The 23,415-nt window shown below is 37.1% G+C and overlaps 1 protein-coding gene and 1 long non-coding RNA gene across 4 annotated transcripts; one reads left to right on the top strand and one right to left on the bottom strand.

Annotated features, from left to right (window-relative positions):
- The first annotated feature begins 6,506 nt into the window (after positions 1-6,506).
- Positions 6,507-9,649, top strand: LOC121799856. 3 transcript variants are annotated; one of them, XR_006050383.1, is made up of 3 exons: positions 6,530-6,796; positions 8,113-9,125; positions 9,353-9,649. It is a non-coding gene; the product is annotated as an uncharacterized LOC121799856 (long non-coding RNA). The 3 variants fall into 3 exon arrangements; XR_006050384.1 differs by having other exon boundaries at positions 6,532-6,796; positions 8,113-8,478; positions 9,038-9,649; XR_006050382.1 differs by having other exon boundaries at positions 6,507-6,796; positions 8,113-9,649.
- A 9,665-nt stretch (positions 9,650-19,314) lies between these two features.
- Positions 19,315-21,478, bottom strand: LOC121799778 (cytochrome P450 714C2-like). Its single transcript, XM_042199245.1, has 5 exons — positions 21,151-21,478; positions 20,827-21,053; positions 20,378-20,628; positions 19,936-20,290; positions 19,315-19,838 (listed from the first exon to the last, which is right to left on the bottom strand). The coding sequence occupies exons 1-5, from the start codon at positions 21,413-21,415 to the stop codon at positions 19,413-19,415; spliced, it is 1,524 nt and encodes a 507-aa protein (XP_042055179.1). The 5' UTR covers positions 21,416-21,478; the 3' UTR covers positions 19,315-19,412.
- Positions 21,479-23,415: the final 1,937 nt, after the last annotated feature.

The raw sequence follows: 23,415 nt of genomic DNA, 5'->3' as shown, positions 1-23,415 counted from the left end.
GTTTGTCCCACATCGAAAGTGGAACATAAAACATTCAAGGATGTCTCTATAAAAAAGAAATAACCAAGAATGAGTTTCATAAATTCGCAAGTCCATCAAATATATATGGGCTATTACGAATTTCTTGTATTCATTTAATTGTAAAAATTGTTTTTAAATATAAAAATCAATTTTTATAAATAAAAAATATTTTTTAAAAAATTCATTTTTGAAAAAATGAATTATTGCGTCACCGTGACGAAACCCACTTGCGGGGCAGCGAGTGGGTGTCACGCATGCGCTGGGAGCTCGCCACGTCGCCTCGGCGCGTGGCGAGACGTGTCGTGCCGCTCTCGCGGCTACGTCTCACGGCACGACATGGGGACGACACGGGCGGGTGCAACGCGTGTCTCCGCGGTTTCGTTCCGCAGACATGGAACGCGGCACCGTGAAGGTACGCGTTGTGGATGCTCTTAAAAGGATCCAAATTTCTATGCAAGCAGAAACACGGTAAGCATTAATGCCAACACTAAAATGGACGAAAAAAATACTAAGAGCATATCCAATAAGAATAGCCCAGCCATAGCCCAACCACAAACTCCTCCTGCCACATCATCAGCACTAAAACTCCTCCTGCCACATCATCAGGACAAGCAACTGGACAAGCAATAGCTCAGTCATAACCCAACCACAATAAACAAAATTATTAAAAACAAATAATTAAAAATCACACAAAATACAGAATTAAATTTACGACACATACGGGAAAATTCAATAATAATTTTAAAAATTTTAAAAGTACATTAATTAAAAAAAAGTACATTAACAAAAAAAAATTACATTAATTTAAAAAAAAACTCCTACTCCACGCACGAGCCCTCCCGCCTCCGCCTCACGCCTCGCCGTCGTCGCCGCTATCCGGGACCCCCAAATCTGTGGCATCTGAGCCCGCGTCTGAGCCCCCCACCTGTGCCGCGGCGGCAGTCAAATCAGCTCGCATACTCACGAGCAGTGCGTGAAAAAAAACTCTTCTCCTCGGGGTCAGTGGCATTCTTCCAGTCAGATATGACCTTGTACATCTGAGTCCGCGTTTGTTGACACGCCAAGAAGACGAGGTTGGCTGTCGGGCTGTCAACAGTGTGGGATGGCGACTGGACCTCCTCGGACCTCTGGCGAGCCCGTTGTGCCCGCCTTTGACCAACCGAGCGAGTGCAGCGAGTAAACGCGGGAGGGGACGATGTCTCCTGAGCATCTTCGGGGAGGTCGTGGGAACCGCCGCCGCCGGCGTAATCACCGGTATAGTTCAGGCGCTGCTACTTCGGCCAGCCAACATCGACTCCTGCCTGAAACTTCTCGGAGTCCATTAGCACCAGGTAGCAGTTCCAGTAGGTGAACTCCTTGTAAAGCCCGAGCACGGGTACCTCTTTCTCCGCCATCCTCCTGCAGTCCTCGTCAGTTTGGCCATTGGACTGCATTCGGAGGGCGTTGGTGTACAAGCCCGAAATTCGGGAGACCCCTTGCCGGATTCGGTCCCACCCCTTCCGGCACTCCTCCCCGCTGCGTTGCCTCCCCTCCGGGCAAAATGTCTTGTAGGCTGCTGCTATCTTAGCCCACAAGTTGACGATCCTCTGATTGTTCGAGGCGAGGGGATCATCACAAACAGTCACCCGCGCCTTGGACAGCTCGACGTTCTCCGCGTCCGTCCACTTCCTCCGTGCTGAGCTGTCGTCACCAACTGACTGCGACGACTCGCCGACCACCCTCTTCCCCTTCTTCTTCTTGGGCGCGCCCCGACCTCGCCCTACTCCCCCTGTTTGAACTGGAGTGTTCGCATCCCCGAGATCTAGTCCCAACTAGAGATGCCCACGGTTCGAAAACCGGCGGTTCCGGTTCGGAACCGCCGGTTCCGGTTTTGGCGGAAGCGGAACCGGAACCGGACCGTGAGGCTATTTCACGGTTCCGGTTCCGGTTCGAAAACCGGGCGGTTCCGGTTCCGGTTCGGAACCGCCGGTTTTCCGGCGGTTTTGGCGGTTCCGGTTTTTGAACCGGCGGTTTCGCCGGTTCAATTATTATTATTATTTTTTTTTTAAATTTGAAATTTGGCTTTATACAACAAATCGGAACAAGACAATGCATAATTCAAGCACAAATAAGACGAATAAGGAGAAAATGAAATAAATTTTATTGATTTTGAGTTGTAACGGACAACGATACATTACAATTTACAATACATAAGTATACAATACAACAACATACAACAATGTAATATAATTTACAAGTGTCGTCGGACGTCGGCTCGTCGCCTCGTCGGACTCGGAAGGTAAATTTAAAAAAAAATGAAATGGGGGGGAAAAAGGAAAAATTGAAAAGGGCTTGAGATCAACTTAAACTTTCAAAGTTAAACTTTTCAAATTTAAGTTGAGTTGCCTACGTATCCACAATTTTATTGAGGAATCAAAGCCCACGTAGTTCTCTTACCTTGGGATCAACCCTTTTTTCTTGCAAAATGTTGCCCATTTTCTAAGCAAACACATATCAACACGCTATATACACATTGCTGCATTTCTAATAGGGGCAATTTGATCTTCCAAAGCAATCAATGCATCTCGAACACACATAGTCAGAATATTATTCAAGCATCTAGCATGGAAAAAATTAGTACTAATAGATAGTTTGTTCTGATTTTTTCCATGCTAGATGCTTGAATAATGTTCTGACTATGTGTGTTCGAGATGCATTGATTGCTTTGGAAGATCAAATTGCCCCTATTAGAAATGCAGCAATGTGTATATAGCGTGCTGATATGTGTTTGCTTAGAAAATGGGCAACATTTTGCAAGAAAAAAAGGTTGATTCCAAGGTAAGATTTCATAGATCATTCAGGATGCGGCTAAGTTGTACTTGAAGATCATTAAAATATATTCCGCATTTGACAAAATTAATGAAATTAGTAGATAATAAATATTAACCTGCCACTCATCCATGTTCATTTGAGAAATTTCATCAATAACGGATCTCCGAGATGGCCTCTTGGCCTTTCCCTTTCCCTTATCAACACGACCTTCTCGGGATGAAGACATATTGGAATGGTATGTAGAAATGTAGAAATATGGAATAATATATTTTTTTTGTTTTAGTAATTGAGAAAGAAAGACAACTTATAGAACTACGGGAACAAGTATAACTGTATAAGTGTATAACAATGCGTAATAAGAGTAGCAATTGCGTAATTAAATGGAAGCACAATAGCACAAATGAGAAATTGGAGACAAAGAGAGAGAATTGAGAGATTGAAGAGAGAAACTCTTATTAACACAAGAGTGGGGTGAATGTAAATGAGGATAGAGGGGGGTATTTATAGAAAAAAATGAGGGGGAAAATGGAAGAATTCGAATTTGAAATTTAAAAAAAAAAAAAATTTTGAATTTTCACAAAACCGGCGGTTTTGGCGGAAAACCGCCGGAACCGCCGGTTTCCGGGCCAAAACCGCCGGTTTCCGAAATAAAACCGCCGGTTCGGTCAACGAACCGTCTGCAAAAGCTGCTCCATTGTCGCCTCGTGCTCCGCGCCGCCTCGAAAGCCACTAAACCGGCGGTTAACCGCCGGTTTTTCCGATTAACCGCCGGTTAACCGCCGAAAAACCGGCGGTTTCGACCGTTTTTGAAGATCACCACCGGCCCCCATCCCCCTGCCTCGATTTAAGCGCCGGAACCGGCGGTTCCACGGTTAACCGCCGGTTCCGAACCGTCCCGAACCGCCGGTTCGGTGACGGTTCCGGTTCGAAATATCTTGAACCTGAACCGGACCGCGAACCGAATTGCGCCGGTTCCGGTTCGGGAATATTGCGCCGGTTCCGGTTCCGGTTCCGGTTCCGGAACCGCCGGTTCCGGTTCGGCGGTTAACCGCCGGAACCGGAACCGGTGGGCATGTCTAGTCCCAACTCCTCTAAGGAGAAGGTCTCAAACCCAGTGAACTGCGTCTCCGCTGGGGTCGATGTGTGCGAAGCAGCAGTAGCAAAATCAAGACTGGGGCGATAGACGTTGTCTCGGCATACCACCCCCGGATGCCACCCCTGGCATCATCTGCTGCCAAGGGTAATAGTACCCGGGCATCGGACCCCATCCACCTCCCGCGGGTACCATCGGAGTTTGAGACCAGCTCGTCCCTGGAGTAGGCTCGTTGTTGTGCTCCATTTCGCGTTGTTGCTCTTGTACAGAAATTAAGATAGAGAGAGTACTCGTTAAAACAAGTGGTGCAAATGAAAATGACGTCCAAATCGCGTATATATTGTATTTCAAAAATTAAATAAATAAAAAAAATCCCGCTCGCCGATCTGGAGCATGCAATGGCGGCAAGGAGATTGTCGAGCGCATCGCTGAGCGCTCGGGAATCGGCGTGCGCTCGCCGTTTTTCTCGCCGATTTGGCGTTCGCCGACTGCAATGGTTCGGCGAGCGAACCGGCGAGCGCCAAGAATCGGCTAGCCGGTGCGCTCGCCGCTATTGGAGATGCTCTAAACAACAAAAAAAAGGAGTAATAAATTATGCATTTATTTCTTTTGTTGTTTCCTACCCATATTCGCATCAATATTAATGACTTGATTGTTTCTTTCAAAAGGGATTTTAATTACTTGCAAAACCCCATATTCTGTACTACTTCATTGGCAGCATTTGGAAAAAAAGTTACAGCCCCACATCATTATTTTTGTTATAATTTTGGGCTGCAATTAGCCAAATTAATAATTGACCTTATAAAATGCCAAGATCTGGTCTCTTTCCTACATGTACTGAAAGTCAGTGCAGTTATCAGTGTTGTCTGTTCTATTTGGTATGATTAAAATACATAAAAATTTGCATGTGAACTGTGAAGTAAGGTTCTGCACTGCCATATATGTATCGCCAACGTCGATTGATTTTGATGAAGATATACTTCGATTTATATTTATTTAAAAATACTACTTGTAATTTTTGTGCTTAATTTAAAAAAGATAGTCATGACTCTGTTATTACAATGGTCCCCTGTCCAAGGTTTTTTAATAATTATATCTTCAATTTTAATAGTTTAATTTGATTTATAGTAATTACTAGTATTAGCTAGAGTAGTCGCAACTATGATTTATAATTACTTATACATCAAGAAAGGCGCACCCTTCATATTTTCATGATTAAAAATCTAAAAATAATTCTCCCTTCTCATAATTAAATTAATATACTACAGTACAATTATTTACACGTTTCCCTGAATCAATATTACAATTTACACATATCAATCAATATTACAATTTACACATATCTTGACAGTGATGGTTTATTGGTTTTACATATATACAACATGTGAACATGAGCAACATACGCAAATTAAATAGAACATCGGATGTATGAGGCACTCTACTACTACAATAACAAAAATGTACACACTTTGTTAATTGTTCCATATATGGGAAAAACGCCAACCGAGCTAGCGTTTTATTAAGTGAAAACGCCAACCATACTGGCGTTTTACATTTAATTTGTGAATTAAAAAAATACAGTACTTATTTAAACACGCCAACTAGGTTGGCGTGTTTCGGTTAAAAACTCCATTAGTGATGGCGTCTGGGGTTTAGAACACGCCAATCTGATTGACGTGTTACGATTGAATTTCCGGAAAAAAATAAAGATTACTTTGAAAAACGCCAACCTCAATGGCATTTCTTCACAGAATAGGGGAATATATCGGGATTTCTTCCCCAAATCGCCAAACCACACCCAACGCACAGCAGCAGCGACGCATTTTTCCCCAAGCACGCCAATCTCTTGCAATTGCATCAACAAGGAGTTAATCGGTGCCATTCTTCCGCATATTTGATATATCATTCGGTTAGTATGCTTATTTTTGACAAAAATGGAGTAATTGTTTGGTAGTTAGTTAGGGTTTGTAATGAGTTTTAAATTGAGTTGATAATTTGTGTTGTGTTACTATTTTGTGCAGTGGTTTGTTTGAATGCATTATTGTTGATTAATGTTTGAGATATTAGTGTTTAGTTAGGGTATAAATCATATTAAAATTGGGTTTAAACTAGGTAGTGTTGTTCTAGCTTAAAAATTGGGTAACTTGATTTGGTTTATGTGAGTTTTAAATTGGTGTTGCATTATTTGGGTTTAGGTGTTACATTATTTGATATTGGGTTCAATAGTAAGAAATTATTGAAATTGTTTAGATTGATTTATATTGTTTAGTTTGAATTGTTAATGTTGTGTAGGTGAATTGTGTTATAATTTTGTGTAATGTTGTGTAGGTGAATTTGTGCATTTGTGTATTGTGCATTATTTAATATTGGTGTTCCATTTTGTGATAATCACTACTAGAAAAATTGCTTCTCACTAGACTTTTTTTATCACACTTTATAAAAAGTGCCAGAATAGATATACTATCTACACACTAGGTTTTCACTACACGTATGCACTTCGACATAAATGTCATATTGAAACTCATTTCCTGATACTTCTATTAGTGTAAAATTTTACAATAAAAAAATCTACATTGTAAATAATATAAATAATAAAAGAAATAAAACACATAAACCACACACAAACCGCCATTCACATACACACACCGTGACACATGCACACACACAACCCTCCGCCGGCGACACCGGCCTCTGCCGACCACCGCCCTCCACCGAACGTGGAGGCCCTTCCTTGTCTTCCTCTGTGTCTCAACACTTCTCTCCCCCTACACACGCACACATACATTCATCTCTGTATAGCGTTGTCCCGCTGATTCTGCCTCCGCCGTCGCTGGACTTTGGATCTCTTGGATAGTCTTGTCTATTCTCTACGTAAGTAATCTTCCCACACCTCTTATTCATCCAATTTCATATTCAAATTGAAGTTAGGGTTTGTATTCAAATTCTTCCCCAATTCGAATTTAAGTAAAATTAGGTGGAAATCCCACACATGTTCCTTATTTGCTATGAGTGAAGCAGCAGTTGTGAAGAAATGTTTTGTGCTTATGCAGTCGTGCTTAAGTCCTTGATGTTACTGCTTTTTGATTTTTTAAAAATTGTAGTTTGTCACTGTTATTGTGGAATCATGTAGTACGTGTTTGGAGCCAAGTAGGCTATATTTGCTGTGTTTTCTTACGGACGGAGGTGGGGTCGCGGCCGACCCCACCGTTGGTCCACGAATCCCCCGCGCGATTCCAACTCCGTTCGTCTACTGTGAAGTAGACTGGCGAAGACAACTGCTACTAGCTTTGAAACTAAAGTTGCAAAATACAAAACCCAAATAAATTTATAATCTTATAATAACAACTCATTAATCTCACATAGTAGAGATACTAATGCACATATGAGATTTCTTCCTTTCTCTGTTTCTCCTTGAAGACTGAACTTCCATTTCCCCCTTTTTACATACATTTTCCATCCTTTAACTCATCTTGTGCTTATCTAATACACAAGCAAGACAAGAAGTTAATATGAAATCAAGTTAATTGTATTGTTAGTCTCTGCACTGCTTGCATAACTATTAGTATTTGTACTATTTGACAGTTGCTTTGCACTCTTCTTCTTTAATTATATTTATAACTTGAAACAAGTTAGGATAGTTGAATCTATTATTTGATGGTCTATGATATTAAGGTGAATTGTTGTTTCGTTAGTAAATTCTTAATTTTTTTAATTTATTGATTTTTATTGTCTTTATGGATGGTATATTTGTACATTTTTGTTAATTTGTTCGACCTCACCATAAATATTTTCTGGATCCGTCATTGCTTATGTTTGTTTGCTTGTTAGTTCACTTTGTTTTTTGGGATCAAAATAGCTGAATCTTTTAATAGGTAGTGCGATTTATCTTGCTCGGTATCATTTATTTGGTTTGGAGTTCTCAAAGATAAATTTTCTTATATTTGTTTGCTAGTTAGTTCACATTCTTTTAAACACTCATGGATGCATTTGGAGTTGATGATTATCTTAATAGATTCTTCATGCTGCCAATAAATTTGTTGCAGGAAACAACTACTAAAAGATTGTACAAGGCTTTTTTCTAATTTTTTCAATGCAGAATATGCAGGCAGTCACCCTTCCCTAATAATGTTGGCTCAAATATTCTACTTAATTTTAAGCTCATGTTGGTTCTCCTTTTAAATATGCAGAAGCTTCTGGATGAAATAATGGAGCATATCTGCAAAGTTGTGGGCAATGTCGTGAAAATTTGAGGTAGTACTATTGCATTATTCTTTTCCGAGTGACAATCTGCCACAATCAGGAACCCTGTATGAGATTAAAAAGAATCAACGCCTTCACAACTACTTATCAATTTACGGTGGTTTCCTTCATATTTACCATTTTGCTCGTGATAATAAAATTTATGTTTTGTTTGATACTGTTTAAATTTTGGAAATGTTGTATACACACTATTTACATCTACAAAATTAGCGAATTAGTGTTCATGAGCAGATTTAGTTGAAGGATTAGTCGATAAAGAGATGGCAGGTCGTTACGATCAGAATCCATTTGCTGTAAGTGTTTCCTCTTCTTCTGGCATCAATTGTTCAATGTTTGGTGGGATTAGCATTTTTTGCTTTTAATTATTTGTGAATGTAGTTAGTTTTGTGTACTCTTGAGATGAAGAATTTGAATTTAAGATAGGGTTTTTGAGGATGATCAGACTTAGGCTGACTATGTGGCCTGATCTAGTAATTCAAGAGCTCTTGCTCAAAAAATATACGAATTCGAGAGCTAAATTTGAGAGGTTTCTAATAGTACCTTCGGATTGTAGTTTGAGAAAAAAAAATGAATGATAAACATACTCTATTTGCATTTGGAGTAATTCTTGTTATGAATGATTGTGGATTTGGGAAATTTTGTATCTTTTGTGACTCCATTTATGAATAATTTTCTTTATATGCTTCAATTTGAGAACCAAGTAGTCTATTGTGGTTATTTTAGATGATATTGTCTATGGAAGAGAGTCATGTTTTTTTACTTTGTAGCAAATAGCAAAATTTACTTTATAATCAAAGGTTTATTGGTGGTTTCCTTTTCTCTTAATTTGCCTCTCTTTGGATGAACTAGCAGAATCTTTTCTTTGGGGATCTATATCATTTGTGAGATATGAAAGTGAAGATCTATGTTGGGAGAACATGCAGAATCTGAGTAATGAAAGGTATGCATTTAAAAGTTATATTCGCATATACCCAATTACATATACAAATTGCTATGAGTACTTACTTGGAAACTGTTGCCACTCTCAAGGAAACAAATATAAGATCGATTGGTATTGTGTTTGAATCGAATGCTATTGTTGAAGAGGTTTGTTACTGCTAGCATAATTTACATGGTGTTGTATTTAAATTGTTTTGCTATTGCTATATGGGGCATGTTCTTGCAAAGGTGCTAACAGGAAAAGAGAAGACCAACGGAGGAAACACGGTGATGAGGCTGCGAGGGATGGTATAGCTGAAAAAGAGAATGCGAGGGATGGTATAGCTGGAAAAGAGAAGGCCGACGAAGGAAACACAGTGATTAGGATTAATAATTTGTAGTACAGTATTGTTTTTACAGAAGTAAAAGATGACCAACACTTGTTTAGTTTGTGTGTTTAAACACATTAGATTTGGTGTAATATGATTTGATACTTTGGATATTATCAAAATTTTCCATATTATTTGAATGACTTAGTTTATTAAATTTTGTTGAATAATAAAAAATAATTTAAAAAATTTTGTAGATTGAAAGTAAAAATGTAAATAATTAGTATTTGAATGATTGAAACATAATTTATAAATATTTGAAGGATAAAAATATAAATTATAGAGATTTGTATGAGAAAAAAGTAAATACAATAAAATTAGGGTGAAATTGTAATAATAAATATTTATTGGGGTATTTTGTAAATTTTCGTTCAGAAGTGAGTGTAGTTTAAGAATATATATTGTGGCATTTTTAAGTAACATTACACGCCATGTTTCATGGCACTCTTCCAGTGCAGTAATACACAATCTATTCTTACACCTAATCTCTTACTACATGTACCCAGTGCTGCACTTGCATTAAGTGCCATTATAGATGAAGTGTCAGCACTTTTAAGTGTCATTACAAGCCAATTTTCTAGTAGTTAATGGCTTAAATAGTATCCAATTATTGAAATTGTTTAGGTTTGCGTATTGTTTAATTTGAATTGTGAATGTTGTGTAGGTGAATTTTGGCATCATCTTCAAGTTCTCGTCGAAGAGTCTTATGTGGTCCTGAGGACCCTTCCGTATTATATCTTCAGAGACAACACGTCTCTAATAATATATGGGCAGGAGTTGAATCAGAAGACGTACGCTGCAGAAGATATGAATGAATCATTTGGATGTTCTCATACATCCGCGTGTTTTGGCAGTAATAGACGAGATGGGGTTCGACGGCATATTGAGGTGTGGTCAACCTAAGGACATTGACCACCATCTTATCACCGCGTTGATTGAACGATGGAGGCCAGAGACTCAAACGTTTCACTTTCCAGTCGGTGAAGCGACAGTGACATTGGAAGACGTGGGGATCTTATGGGGCATCAAAGTTGACGGTGATGCTTTGACGGGTTACATCCCCACTAAGGATGTCAACTATTGGATGCAACTTTCTCTGGATTATCTTGGATTTGTACCAGATATAGTTGAGTTGAGAGAAATGGTTTGAAAATAGACAATCTTATCAAATCAACTAATGATTGAGTTGAGTGATGAACACGACCACTATATATATGTTCAACGTGCTCGTGTTTATTGTCTGCTTTTACTTGGTGGTCTGATGATCCCGAACGCCTCAGGAAATAAAATTCCATTCTTCTACTTGTAATTTTTCATGGATGTAGAACGATGTTCTAGCTATAGCTGGGGTGGTGCGACTCTTGCTTGCTTATACCACAATTTATGTGAAGCTGCCCTTGCTAGGAGGAGCGATGTCGGGGGAGCTTGTACTTTGTTACAATTGTGGGCTTGGGAGAGAATCCTAAATATTAGACCGAAGATGCTAAATCTCGTGCATATAGACTACGCACCATGTGCAGTCGCGTAAGTTGTTCACTAATTAATTTTTTAAGCATAATTTTCATTAATTTCCGTGATATTCGCTCATAATTTATTTTTTTAGATGGATTGGTCTGGCGTCATATGTAAAAGCACCCGGGCATTGCATTGAAAATTCAGAGATCAGTTCTCCAGAATGCAGTCCAACCAAGTAATTTATGTAACTTACATTATTTTTTGTTTGCTGTTGTGATTGAATTTGTTTTGACTAAATTTGTTTCATATGTAGTTTATTTGGAGGACTTATGTCATGCGAAACTTGCCGGATATTTGTGTTGACGGTCGTCCTATGTGGACGTCGATCACAACCCTTATTTGTTGGAATTTGGTTGAGCCATACTTGCCACAACGAGTGTTGCGACAATTTGGGATTGTCCAACAGTATATCCCACTCCTCAACCGGTTCCACGGTACTGATTTTGTGAAACAGGATCGTCGTGGTAAATCTGGCCGAAATTGGGTTGAGTACCACGTCAATCATATACAGGAGTAGGACAATAGGTACAACTTGGTGTGGACTGATCTGGAGTACTCAAATGAGCCTATTGCAACTGATGAATATATGGATTGGTTTCACCGAATAACTGTGGTGTACTTAACTAAACCTGGCGTGCATGCTCAAGAGGGCTTCCATGAAACGACATCTTCTCATAGCTTCGCGGTAAATTGAAACAACTATTAATTATTTAAATTCATATAATGAAATGAAATTAACTTTGAAAATTGTAGGTGGAGACGCTTCAAAAAATACGTCACTTTCTAAGTGGGCAAGATATGACAGGACGACCAGATTTGGTAACAATTTTGAGGATGGTTGAAGATGGTCTGCAGATATCTGGGGAGGCTGAGATGATGGACTACCGTCCTTCCCAGCGCTCTGAGCTGGACATTGACATTCCCGTGAGACAAAAAGGGAAACAACGTGGAAAGAAGAAAACTGCTTGTGGAGAGTCGTCATCTTCAAGGATGGATGCTCATTTGGTAGATGATTCCGATGAAGATTTTGTGCCTCCACCTCCACCTAGTTATGCAGTTCGAAGTCGTCATTTTGTCAGCCACACTGGTGGCACATGTGAAGATATTGGTCTCAGTGATGTCCACCATTCTCCACCTCGGTCTTCAGTGTGATATGACTTTTTTGGGGTGGATTTAGAGAATGCTGTTGTTCAAGATACTCCTCTCTCTAGACTCTGTACTTCCTGAATCAGGAAGGGGATCCGTGGCCTGTTTATGCGGAGAAGGCGAGACGATTGAACTAAACTATATCTATTTTTATTTGTTTATTGAGTTAAACTTCGTGTTTGTGAATGTGAACCTTGTAATCTTTATATTTGACAATTTTACAACTCATCTTTCTATTCTTATTTATATTTTTGAAGTGAGAATGATTGCAATATTTTAAATAAGCATTGTAATTAGGGGTGGGAAATTATACCGAAATACCAAAATACCGGACTTACCGTACCGGGAAAATACCGAAAATACCGATTTTTCGGTATACCGCAGTTTCCGGTACGGTATGATACCGTACCGCAGTGTTTCGGTACGGTAACGATATCAATTTTTCAATACCGCGGTATACCGAATCCACGGTATACCGAATCTTCAGTATATATCGAAAATTCGGTATACCGCGGTATACCGGTATACCTATAGATTATATATATATATATTAATATTAAATATGTTATAATATATATATTACATTTATATATATATTATATTAAAAAAAATTTTAAAAATAGAAGTCTCTAAAATTTTAAAAAATTTAAATGTAATATTTTGGATATATATTATATTAAATTTAAAAAAATGTATATTAATTTATATATATATTATATTAAATAAAATTTAAATGTAATATATTATATATATATATATATATATATATATATTATATTTATAAATATTTTGGATATAGGTTTTTTTCGGTATGCCATTACCATACCGCATACCGTTATTACGGTATGGTAACGATATAAAAAATTATCGTACCGAATTTCTGATATACCGGAAATTCGGTACGGTATCGGTATGGAATTTTGACATACCGTAATTTCCGGTACGGTATGCGGTATGGCACGGTCAGTACGGTATACCGTACCGACCCACCCCTAATTGTAATAAGCAGGATTAGGTAGAAACGGTTGGCTGAAACTTAATGCCAAGTAGGTTGGCTTCTTTAAGAAAAACGTCAGTCCCGTTGGCGTTTTACACTTTGATGTTTAGGCGTGTTTCTACACAACGCAATACAACCATTCTGTATTGACTCGCCAACTTGGTTGGCGTTTTTAAGAAACACGCCGATCAGGTTTGCGTTTTTGTTAAACACGAACACGCCGATCAAGTTGGCGTTTTCATGAAAAACGCCAGCTCGTTGTCGTTTTACACTTTGATGTATCGCCCGAGTTTCTAGTAGACGCAATACAACCATTCTGTATTGACTCGCCAACGTGGTTGGCGTTTTTATGAAACACGCCAACGGCAATGGCGTGTGTTAGTAAAAACGCCAACGAGACTGGCGTTTCAATGCAGAAACATTTTGTGTTTAACATACCCTGCAGAGCCACCATCACAAAACAATACATGCAATACATTATGTAACATATTGAATACTACAAAGTCCAGACAAAATACCACAAGTCCAAATAGTAATCAATACATAAATCCAAATAGTAATCAAATAGTAATCAATGCATAAGTCTAAACAATCAAGAAGTCGGGCAATTGCGCTTGTCGTGACTAGGTTGACGGCATTTTTTACAACGAAGTCGGGCTCGTGGCTGGTCAGCTTCACGGACATCCATCTGATTAGGAATCCTAGTTGTACGGTATCGACCGCGACTTCGAGGCATTAACTGAGTTCGTGAACACTGCAAAGTCTATTCAGGCTCGTCCCAATAATCTGGGTGTCTGAGTGGATTGAACACCCCAGAATATTGGTGTACCCAAACACTTGTGTGGTATACGGGATTAACAAGCGATATCATGTTGTCGTTTCTAAACCGCGCAACTGCCGCTGCATGTGAACACGGAAGTCTCCACATCTGTCACTTTTGACATTTGCAGTTCGACTCCAAGTACAACACCTTCCACTTGTTACCACTCTTTCCACCAATTCGACGTCTTGTTCGAACCACATAAATCCCTTGAATTGTGTTTGGTGCTCTCACATTATGTAACTGACCTTTTGCATCATTTTTGCACACCTTTTCGTGCGCCCCGGGGTAAGTTGTGTCGCACACTGTCTTGATACAATTGACCGCTCATTGAACCATTCTATTATCCTCTAAAATGTCAAATCAATTCAAGCTTTGATTGGGAGTTCTCTTGCGCCTCCCAACAATTGTTGTAAGATTCCACCATATTAGTGGTCATCTCACCCCATCTTTTGTGTTTGTCGTACGCCAAATTCCATTTTTCTAAATCCACGGTATCAAGGTACTGCAAAGCCTCGTTGTTGACGTCTTGAAGTAAACGACGTCTTTTCTTAAACTTGCGCTTTTTGGTAGCAATACCCATTTTCCAAACCAATCTTTTAACCATGATACCTTTGTGATTCTGCAGAACATTCTTTCTAACATGTACTAAGCAAAACCTGTGATGACCTTTAGGTTCATTCTTCTTTCCATATGGGAGAATTCATTGCATCTATGATTCCCACATGCCTATCAGATATTACACATATTTCATGCTTTGCTACATGAAGTCTTATGCGTTCCATAAACTAATTCCAACTTTCTTTGGTTTCCTCATCAACAATGGCATATGCAACAGGCAAACATTTCTTATTAGCACCAGATCCAACCACAATAAGAATTTTACCTCAACATCGTCCACGTAGATGAGTTCCATCAACTGTTAAAACTGGTTTGCATAGTTGAAAAGCCTCCACAGCTGGTCCAAAAGCCCAAAATACGTATTTGAATACCTTGTTCATACCGTGGCTTAATCTGTCATCATGCAACCATTCGACAATTGTACCAGGATTTTGTCTTTGCATTTCATTCAAATAAGACGGTAAAACTTTGAATGACCACTCTCATCCACCATATACAAGCTCAATAGCTGTCCTCCGAGCATACCATGCTTTCTTGTAACTAATTTTCACATGAAATTTATTTTCAATATCCGCCACAATAGCTTTTACCTTGTAGGCAGGATCGTTTTCTATCTGATGTCGAACACTCAATGATATCATGGACGGCGAAAGATTAGCGTACCCATTATAATTACAATCCCCCATACAAGTATGAACAGTGCTAAACACTCTAATTTGCCAGTGTTCATCATGCTTTCTCAATGTTGCTCGACACTCCCACAAACATTTCGGTAATGACTTATCTTTCAGATTTCCTTGTGGCCACTTACAAACTGCATGCCATCTCTTTCCTTTACTTTCAGCAACTGTATATTGTCAGATTTTTTCTAAATGCCAAAAAGTCACAGTTGTCTTCAATTTCAACTTCGTTCTAAATTTAGTATGCAAAACGACATTGCTAGGATATTTTTCACTCCAATAATGCACACTGGGATCAGCAGCCTCAAAGTTCTTTGGATCAAAACTATCATATGTACCTGGTAAGGTGCGAAAATAGTTCATTCCATGCTGTGGGAACTGTGGAACTACTCTTCCCCCAACTGATCTTCTTCCAACTGCTGTTTCTCCAATCACTGTTTCTCCAACTGGAATGGATGGTTTTGAATCAACAAATTGTTCATCATCAGACGGATCACCATCTGAGTCTGTACTAACAATGTTTACATCTTCAGAATCATAAGGTGATTGTGGATCAAGAAAGTCGGCTTTATCAGGACCTATAATGTCATCAACCACATGACAATTGTCACTATCCCCTAAACGCACACCTCCAACATCAAAATCTTGTGTTGCAACGAAACTTGGTTTTTGGGCTCTCGTAGACGTATCAATACCATAACTTATGACATGATCACTATTTTGTTGAGTAATTGCCGAATACTCAACAAATAATTCAATTTGACCTCCTGTAGCCATACCCTCACTGAACATTAGTGGCATGCATACTTCTTCTAGTAGAGTACCTATAAACGTGACTCCGGATCCAACGCATATAGTACGTTTCCATATTATTTGAACTTTGTTTTCAAATATGCTTATCCCCACCCTTTCACAATTTGTTTCCACAAGCTTATCGTAGGAAACACTTTCATCCAACATAATGAATCCTTTTGAAAAAGGAGGATCATATGAAATAACTGTTCTGGGAATTATCTTTCCACCCCAATATAAACTGACACACCACGTCATACTATCTGCAATAATGTAAAACACAAATAAATATGTATTATTTTTCCATTCATTATTATGTAGAGTGAGTAAAAAATTGGTGAAAACTTAGATATTAATTACGTCAAATATAGACTATCATAACAATCTATCAAATATTGGTAAAAAATTAGATGTACTACAATATACAATATCTTAACAATCCATCAAATATTTCTATTCATTACACTACAATATATACTATCATAACAATCCATCAAATATTGGTCAAAATTTAGATATACTAACCGAATAGGAAGACTAATGTTTGGAAGAATGAGCCAAAATCGAAATCTTCATGCTCAAATCGCCGATTGCGTCGACCCGAGCAAGGGTTTCCTTAAGGTTTTTCGCATTTGGGGAGGGTTTTCGCATTTGGGGAGGGAAAGTGATTAGGGTTCGCGATTTTGGGAGAGATCTGACTGATATCTGGTTCAACCGTAACACGCCAACCAGGTTGGCGTTTTTATCTTTAAAATGCCAACGTAGATGGCGTTTTTTAATTAAACACACCAACTAAGTGGGCGTGATATATGTGTTAAACACGCCGACGTAGATGGCATTTTTTTAATTAAACACACACACCAAGTGAGCGTGTTACGATAAATACTGTATTTGCATAAAATAAAACGAAATTGTAAAACGCCAACATGGCTGGCGTTTTTACTTAATAACACGCCAATGTGGGTGAAGTTTTTCTCATAGATGGAAGAAATAACAAAATGCGTACATTTTCGTTATTATAGTAGTAGAGTGCCCCACGGATCCGATTTTCTCTCAGCTACAAAGAGACGAAGGGAGTACTATATTACTCTCCTCGTCCCAAATATAATATCTTCCTTTTTCATATTGGTCTGCTCCATAAAATTAGTTCATTTATATTTTTGGTAAGTTTTCTATCACTTATGAGATGCGCCTCATTCTCCACTAATAATGTTTTAATCAATTTTTTTTATTTCTCTCATATTTTATCGGTTTTAAATTTGTGATGTCTTCAAAGTCCCTATTTTTCAAGTACCGGAGTACTGTACATGTTAAAAATTAGAGGGAACATCATTTTTGGTCAACGAACTTTGCCAAAGTATCATTTTAGGTCCATGAACTTTGAAAATATCATTTTAGGTCCGTGAACTTTGAGTTAGTATCATTTGAGGTACTTTTTATTATTTCTAAGTTTTTTTGGACGAAAATACCCTCAATACCTTAAAGTGTATATATTTTTAATAAATTTATCATATACTCATAATTTTTTTATAAATATCTTTACAATATATTTTTGACAAATTTTTTAAATATAATTTGACCTTAAATATTATCACTTATTTTTGTGACATGCAAGTAAAATTGCTTCTTCAATTTTTTATATTAATTTTTTTTTTAAATTGAATAAAGAACTTTTCTTTAATAATAAAAAATTGAATAAAGATCTTTTCTTGCATGTCACAAAATTAAATGATAATATTGAAGGTCAAATTATATTTAGAAAATTTGTCAAAAATATATTGTAAAGATATTTATAAAAAGATCTTTATTTAATTTTTTTTATTAAAGAAAGTTCTTTATTCAATTTTTAAAAAAATTAATATAAAAAATTGAAGAAGCAATTTTACTTGCATGTCACAAAATTAAGTGATAATATTTAAGGTCAAATTATATTTAGAAAATTTGTCAAAAATATATTGTAAAGATATTTATAAAAAAATATGAGCATATGATAAATTTATTAAAAATATATACACTTTAAGGTATTAAGGGTATTTTCGTCCAAAAAAACTTGGAAATAGTAAAAAGTACCTCAAATGATACTAACTCAAAGTGGACGGACCTAAAATGATATTTTCAAAGTTCACGGACCAAAAATGATACTTTGGCAAAGTTTGTGGACCAAAAATGATGTTCCCTCTAAAAATTAACCTGATAAGGTTGAGACAAACTGTGCAATCGAGAATCGACAATGCATTTTGATTAAGATTGACATTAATGCTAAAGTCAAGAGAAAATAGGAAACTCCGAATTTGCTGTATTGCTTTTCAAAGCCTAATTTTCAAAGGGAAATAACGAAGAAATTAATCCTGCTTGACTTGCTTAATTAACTAAGATAACATGCTCTTAATTTATATAAGGTGGTGGCAATCATTAATATATATACATGTGTAGATTTATGATTGCAATTTTAAATATTTTTAGAGACAGCTTTCAACAAGTTGGTTTGAACTTTCAATAAATGATGCATGATTCTTAAAAAAAATTGAAGTGTAGTGTTAGGAATGATGGCCGCCTTATTTTCCATTACAAAAGAAAAAGAGCTTATAATGTCACACACCTCACTTAGTCTTAAATGATTTAAAAATTTTAGTATTAGCATAAAATCGAAATGTTTTTTTTGTTTGACCATAGGTGTACCTTGGTCGCATTTTAGTATCAGCATAAAATTGAAATGTTTTTTTATTTGACCATAGGTGTACCTTGGTCGCTTTTGGGTGGATCTGACTAATCCTGTTCGACTGGATCTGCTGATTAAGACTGAAAGTCTCTAAGTGGATGACGGGATTTGAACCCGTGACCTCAAGATCACCACAACTCCATGCTGTTAACTGCACTACGACTTGTTGGTTAAAATCGAAATGCTTTGAGAGGTTAAAATCGAAATGCTTTGATATCTCAAATATTAACATGTTCAAACATTTGATAAAAATATTACTAAAACATAAATAATGGCTAAAATAAATTTAGTCGAACATTCCTTAAACTTACCATAGAACGACAAAAAGACATTTTTACATAAATTAGATCTTATGAACTTTTAATACATCGTCCAATCATTAGGCCTACTGCCACTAGTTACGTAAACAAATTGTGCAAATTGTATAATAATGCAGCCATGTAGGACCAGCTGAATTTCCCATTTCGATACATTATCAAAATTAAGTAGAGATGACAAATAATTATAAGACCAACTAATTAACCATCTTAAATGCATACAAAAGAAGAAGAAAAACCACTTATTTGCGTACAAACTTATTTGAAAGAATAACCAACACAAAAAGCAACTTGTTCTTACTCTTCTTATTAATCATATCTTGCTAACTAAAATGTGAACTCCATGCTTAGGCTCTATCATCATTGTCATCTCTGGCTTATGAACATATTTGGGAGACAAAGTGAAGGAGAAGTTGGAGATGATTAGAGCCATGAGGTACTTAAGCTCCATCATTGCCAAATGTTGCCCGACGCACACACGCTGTCCAAACCCGAACGGCATGTAGCAATTCGGGTTCTTGCACGCACCCGAGATTCCATTTTGGAACCTCTCGGGCTTGAATTGGAGCGCATCCGGACCCCATATGTCACGGTCCGTGTGCAACGTGGCCACCATGGTCCACACGTTCACGCCCTTTGGCACGTGCACGTTCCCTATCTTCATGTCTTTCGACACCTCCCTAGCTAGAGTTGGCGACGGCGGATACAACCTCATTGTCTCTTGAATCACCGTATGTAGCTGCAATAAACACAAACATAAAATATTCAAACTAATATTCTTTTATCTTATTACATGATAAGAGCAGTACTAATTAATTATATATAGCCCATCTAACCTGCTTCATCTTACGAAGCATGTCTACGTCGGGGACCTGCCCCCGACACACTTGCTCTACTTCTTCCCGGATGCGGGTTTGCCACTCGGGGTTGGAAGCTAACAACATTAAACACCATGAAGCTGAAATGGCAGATGTCTCGAAGCCAGCTAAGTATATGTTTCTGCAGTTATCGACAATGAACTGATCCATCGCAGACGATGTTGAATAAGTCCCCTTCGCTCCTTCGACAAGAGTTTGAAGCAAATCCTTCTCGTATCCAGCCTCTTCCCTCTGCTTTACAAGCTTCAGTATTGATGTCCTGATTTCCTTCTCCAAACCCCATATCTTCCTATTGCTCTTTGTCGGAAGATGCCTATATATATATAGCACATGTGTCAAGAGGAATTTATTTTCTACTTAGAACATTATATAGTTACTATTATATAATAAGTAGTTATACCTTAATCCGGGAAGGCCAACAGACATTGTTTTCTTGGACACAAGGTCTTGGAGAGCCCCAAGCTTCAAGAATATGTCATGCCCTTTAGTATAATTACTCCCAAAACAAGCTCTTGAAATAATATCTCCCGAAAATCTCTTCATATAACTGTCGACAGCGATGTCAAGGACTCCACCTTTGCTGGCTTCGATTTCTTGCTTCCAAGTATTCACCACTGTGTCGGCCGATTCAGTGATTATGCTCATCATTCCCTGCATCACCATCCGCGACTTAGTACTATTTTCTTGACCAAAAAAATAGAAAATATTCTATCCATACTAAATAGTTATGGGGGTTCCCAAACGTTATCGTTGGTCAAGGCCATACATGGTCTTACACAATCGATGTTGGATAGTGGAGTCTGTAACAATTTCACTAGGGAAAGTGGGTGTTATCCCTATTTTACTTACCCGAACTTTGTCCATGAACAACTCGGGAGCCATGATCTTTCGCTGTCGTGCCCAAATTGCACCGTTGGATGTCAAGATGCCCTGCCCAAGAAGAGGTCCAAATGTTTTCTGCTGGTAAGCAGGCCTCCCCAAGTCCTGTGACGTCGTCGTCGTGATCTCCTTCACCACATTTGGATCGCTCACGTATAGCACTTGCAGATTCCCCAGAGAAAATGTGAACATATGACCTAATTAAAAGGACAAAAAAAAAACAAAGTTAAATTAGCATGCATAAACCATAAAATATAAGCTGCTTCTTTTACAATTACTGCTGTAATATCATACCGTATTGCTTCCTCCATTGCTCCAAAAATGGGAATACGGAGGCGGTATTGTGCAGGGCTGGTGGCCCAGATTCAGAAGCCGTGTTCGCGGCTGCATCCCGGGATTTCTTGATCTCGAGGATGTTGCCGAGGAGGATTTTTGGAGGAGGGCCATTGATTCCTTGTTTCTTCAACGCTTTTTGTATCTTTCTGGGATTCGCCACCAGAGAAATGTAGAGGTGGATGATGAATCCAAGCAACAGAGCAAGAATTGTGGACAGAAACATCTTTCCTTAGCAAAAAAATCAAATTTACTAGGAATGTATCTGGTAGATGATGTGGTGATCAACTTTTATTTCTAGCGTGTGTATATATAGACATGTCACATGTAATAGTAGTAGTATGGGTTTAAAATAATATGGCATGGTCGGCCGCCATTTGTTGTTAATGTGGATTGACTTAGCAAATGAGTCAATAGTTGAAGTTAACAATTAAGTAGTGCTTCAGTTGCTGATCAAATTTGACTGGCTGATTAAGAATTCTGCAATAGATAATTTTAACATTAATTAAGAAAATATTGTTCGTCTATTATTGGGTGAGTATCCATTTTCACGATTTCTAGAAGAGCGATTATTGGGTTAGTATCCATTTTCTACATTTCTGCTAGAGGCTGTAGACCAAATTCAATAAAATAATGATTAAGTATAGGATTAACCTATTGCTTAAGGTCAATAATTATATTTAAATATAACATATATAGGACGAATTCAACCTTAAGTTCGAGATTTGAAGTTTTCCACAGAAAAAATAAAAATTAGTTCAAGGTTCATATACCCCGTGACAATATGGCACTGTAATATTAATTATATTTTTCTGTCATTATTGGATCATGTGAGATTAATGGGAATTCAGTTTTTTTACTTTAATTTTAATGTTTGATCGGTAGCCAAACATTAGAGCTTCTGACCGAATGAAATTCAATATCCCATATATACTGGCATTACATTTACATCCATTATTTTAAATACTAAATTAATTATTGTAAAAATATTTGTAAAAAAAATGAAATTTATTTTATTTATAAAGTATTATATGAAAAAATTGAGATAGACGAAATCATATACCCTACTTTTGAATTTACCATTCATAATAATAAATTCTTATAAAAAAAATACTACTATATTGAGTACTCTAATATGTAACTAACATCAATACTACATCAATAGATCTTAAAATAACTTAATAAGATTACATCTAACGACTTTCAATAAATAGTACTCCTTCCGTCCCAAGGAAGATGACTCATTCCTTGAGCAACACAAGATTTTCTGCAAACTTTATTTTCTGTATTATGTGGAGAAAATAAAGTCAGGGAGATGGAATAAAAATAGAAATAAATGTATTTCTATTTTAGTAATGAGTCAATTTAGTTGGGACAAACTAAAAAAGAAAGTGAGTCATCTTTGATGGGACAAATGGAGTAAACAAAATATCAACAAAGGGTAAACCATCTTTTAGAAATTCGAAATTTCAGTGGTTTTTGTAAAATCAACACATTATTCGAATTGTTTATGCATTTTATTGAAATTCTTTGATAATTTTTTTTTGAAAAAACCTGCTTATTGAAATATACAAAAATTCAAATAAAATTTATCAAAATTTAATTATCCAAACGTGATCCGAACATATGCGATCGAGTTATTGTTATAATTCTTATAAAATTATCTATTTATTGGTATATATTTTTGTGAAAAAATACTTCATATCAAGAGAGCTAAGTATATGTATAAATTTTTGAGATGATTTTGGGAAGTGAAAAATGGTTTATTTTACTATTAGCTAGAATTAATATTATTATCCTTTTTAATTTATTTAAATATTTTTAAATTTGAAATATAATCTACTTTGACATTATTTTAATCACTAGATCTTTAAATTTAATAGTTAAAAATTAGTCTTAATTATATATTGGAAATTAGTTAAATTTTTTTATCACAGCCCTATATGTGTTATGCATTTGGAAAATAGGCATATGGTTCAACATGAATTAACAATATGGTAGGTAGTCATGCGGGAATTTGGAAAAGGAAAATATTAGTGTTGGAAACTGATGGTTTTAAATTTTATGATCTTATTTCTAATAATTTATGCACCACCATTTGACTGGACTAATCTGTGGGTGCACAGTGCACTGTGGATATAAAATGAAGAGAATGTTCAAAATGATTGAGAATATTTCTGATTGGTCTGAAAATTTGGCTGTGGTGAAAATTTCTACCATTAGATT

The sequence above is a fragment of the Salvia splendens genome, chromosome 4 (assembly GCF_004379255.2).
Source record: "Salvia splendens isolate huo1 chromosome 4, SspV2, whole genome shotgun sequence".
In the NCBI taxonomy this organism is placed as follows: domain Eukaryota; kingdom Viridiplantae; phylum Streptophyta; class Magnoliopsida; order Lamiales; family Lamiaceae; genus Salvia; species Salvia splendens.
The sequence above is the reverse complement of the archived record's forward strand: the minus strand, read 5'-3'. Positions and strand labels throughout refer to the sequence as shown.

What these genes read in the sequence shown, in the direction of transcription:
- LOC121799778 (XM_042199245.1), bottom strand. Translation starts at nt 21,415, where the DNA reads ATGTTTCTGTCCACAATTCTTGCTCTGTTGCTTGGATTCATCATCCAC. An exon ending in GCAATGGAGGAAGCAATACG is followed by an intron (nt 21,054 to 21,150) that starts GTATGATATTAC and finishes CCTTTTAATTAG; the next exon opens with GTCATATGTTCACATTTTCT. An exon ending in TGCTTCGTAAGATGAAGCAG is followed by an intron (nt 19,839 to 19,935) that starts GTTAGATGGGCT and finishes TGTTTATTGCAG; the next exon opens with CTACATACGGTGATTCAAGA.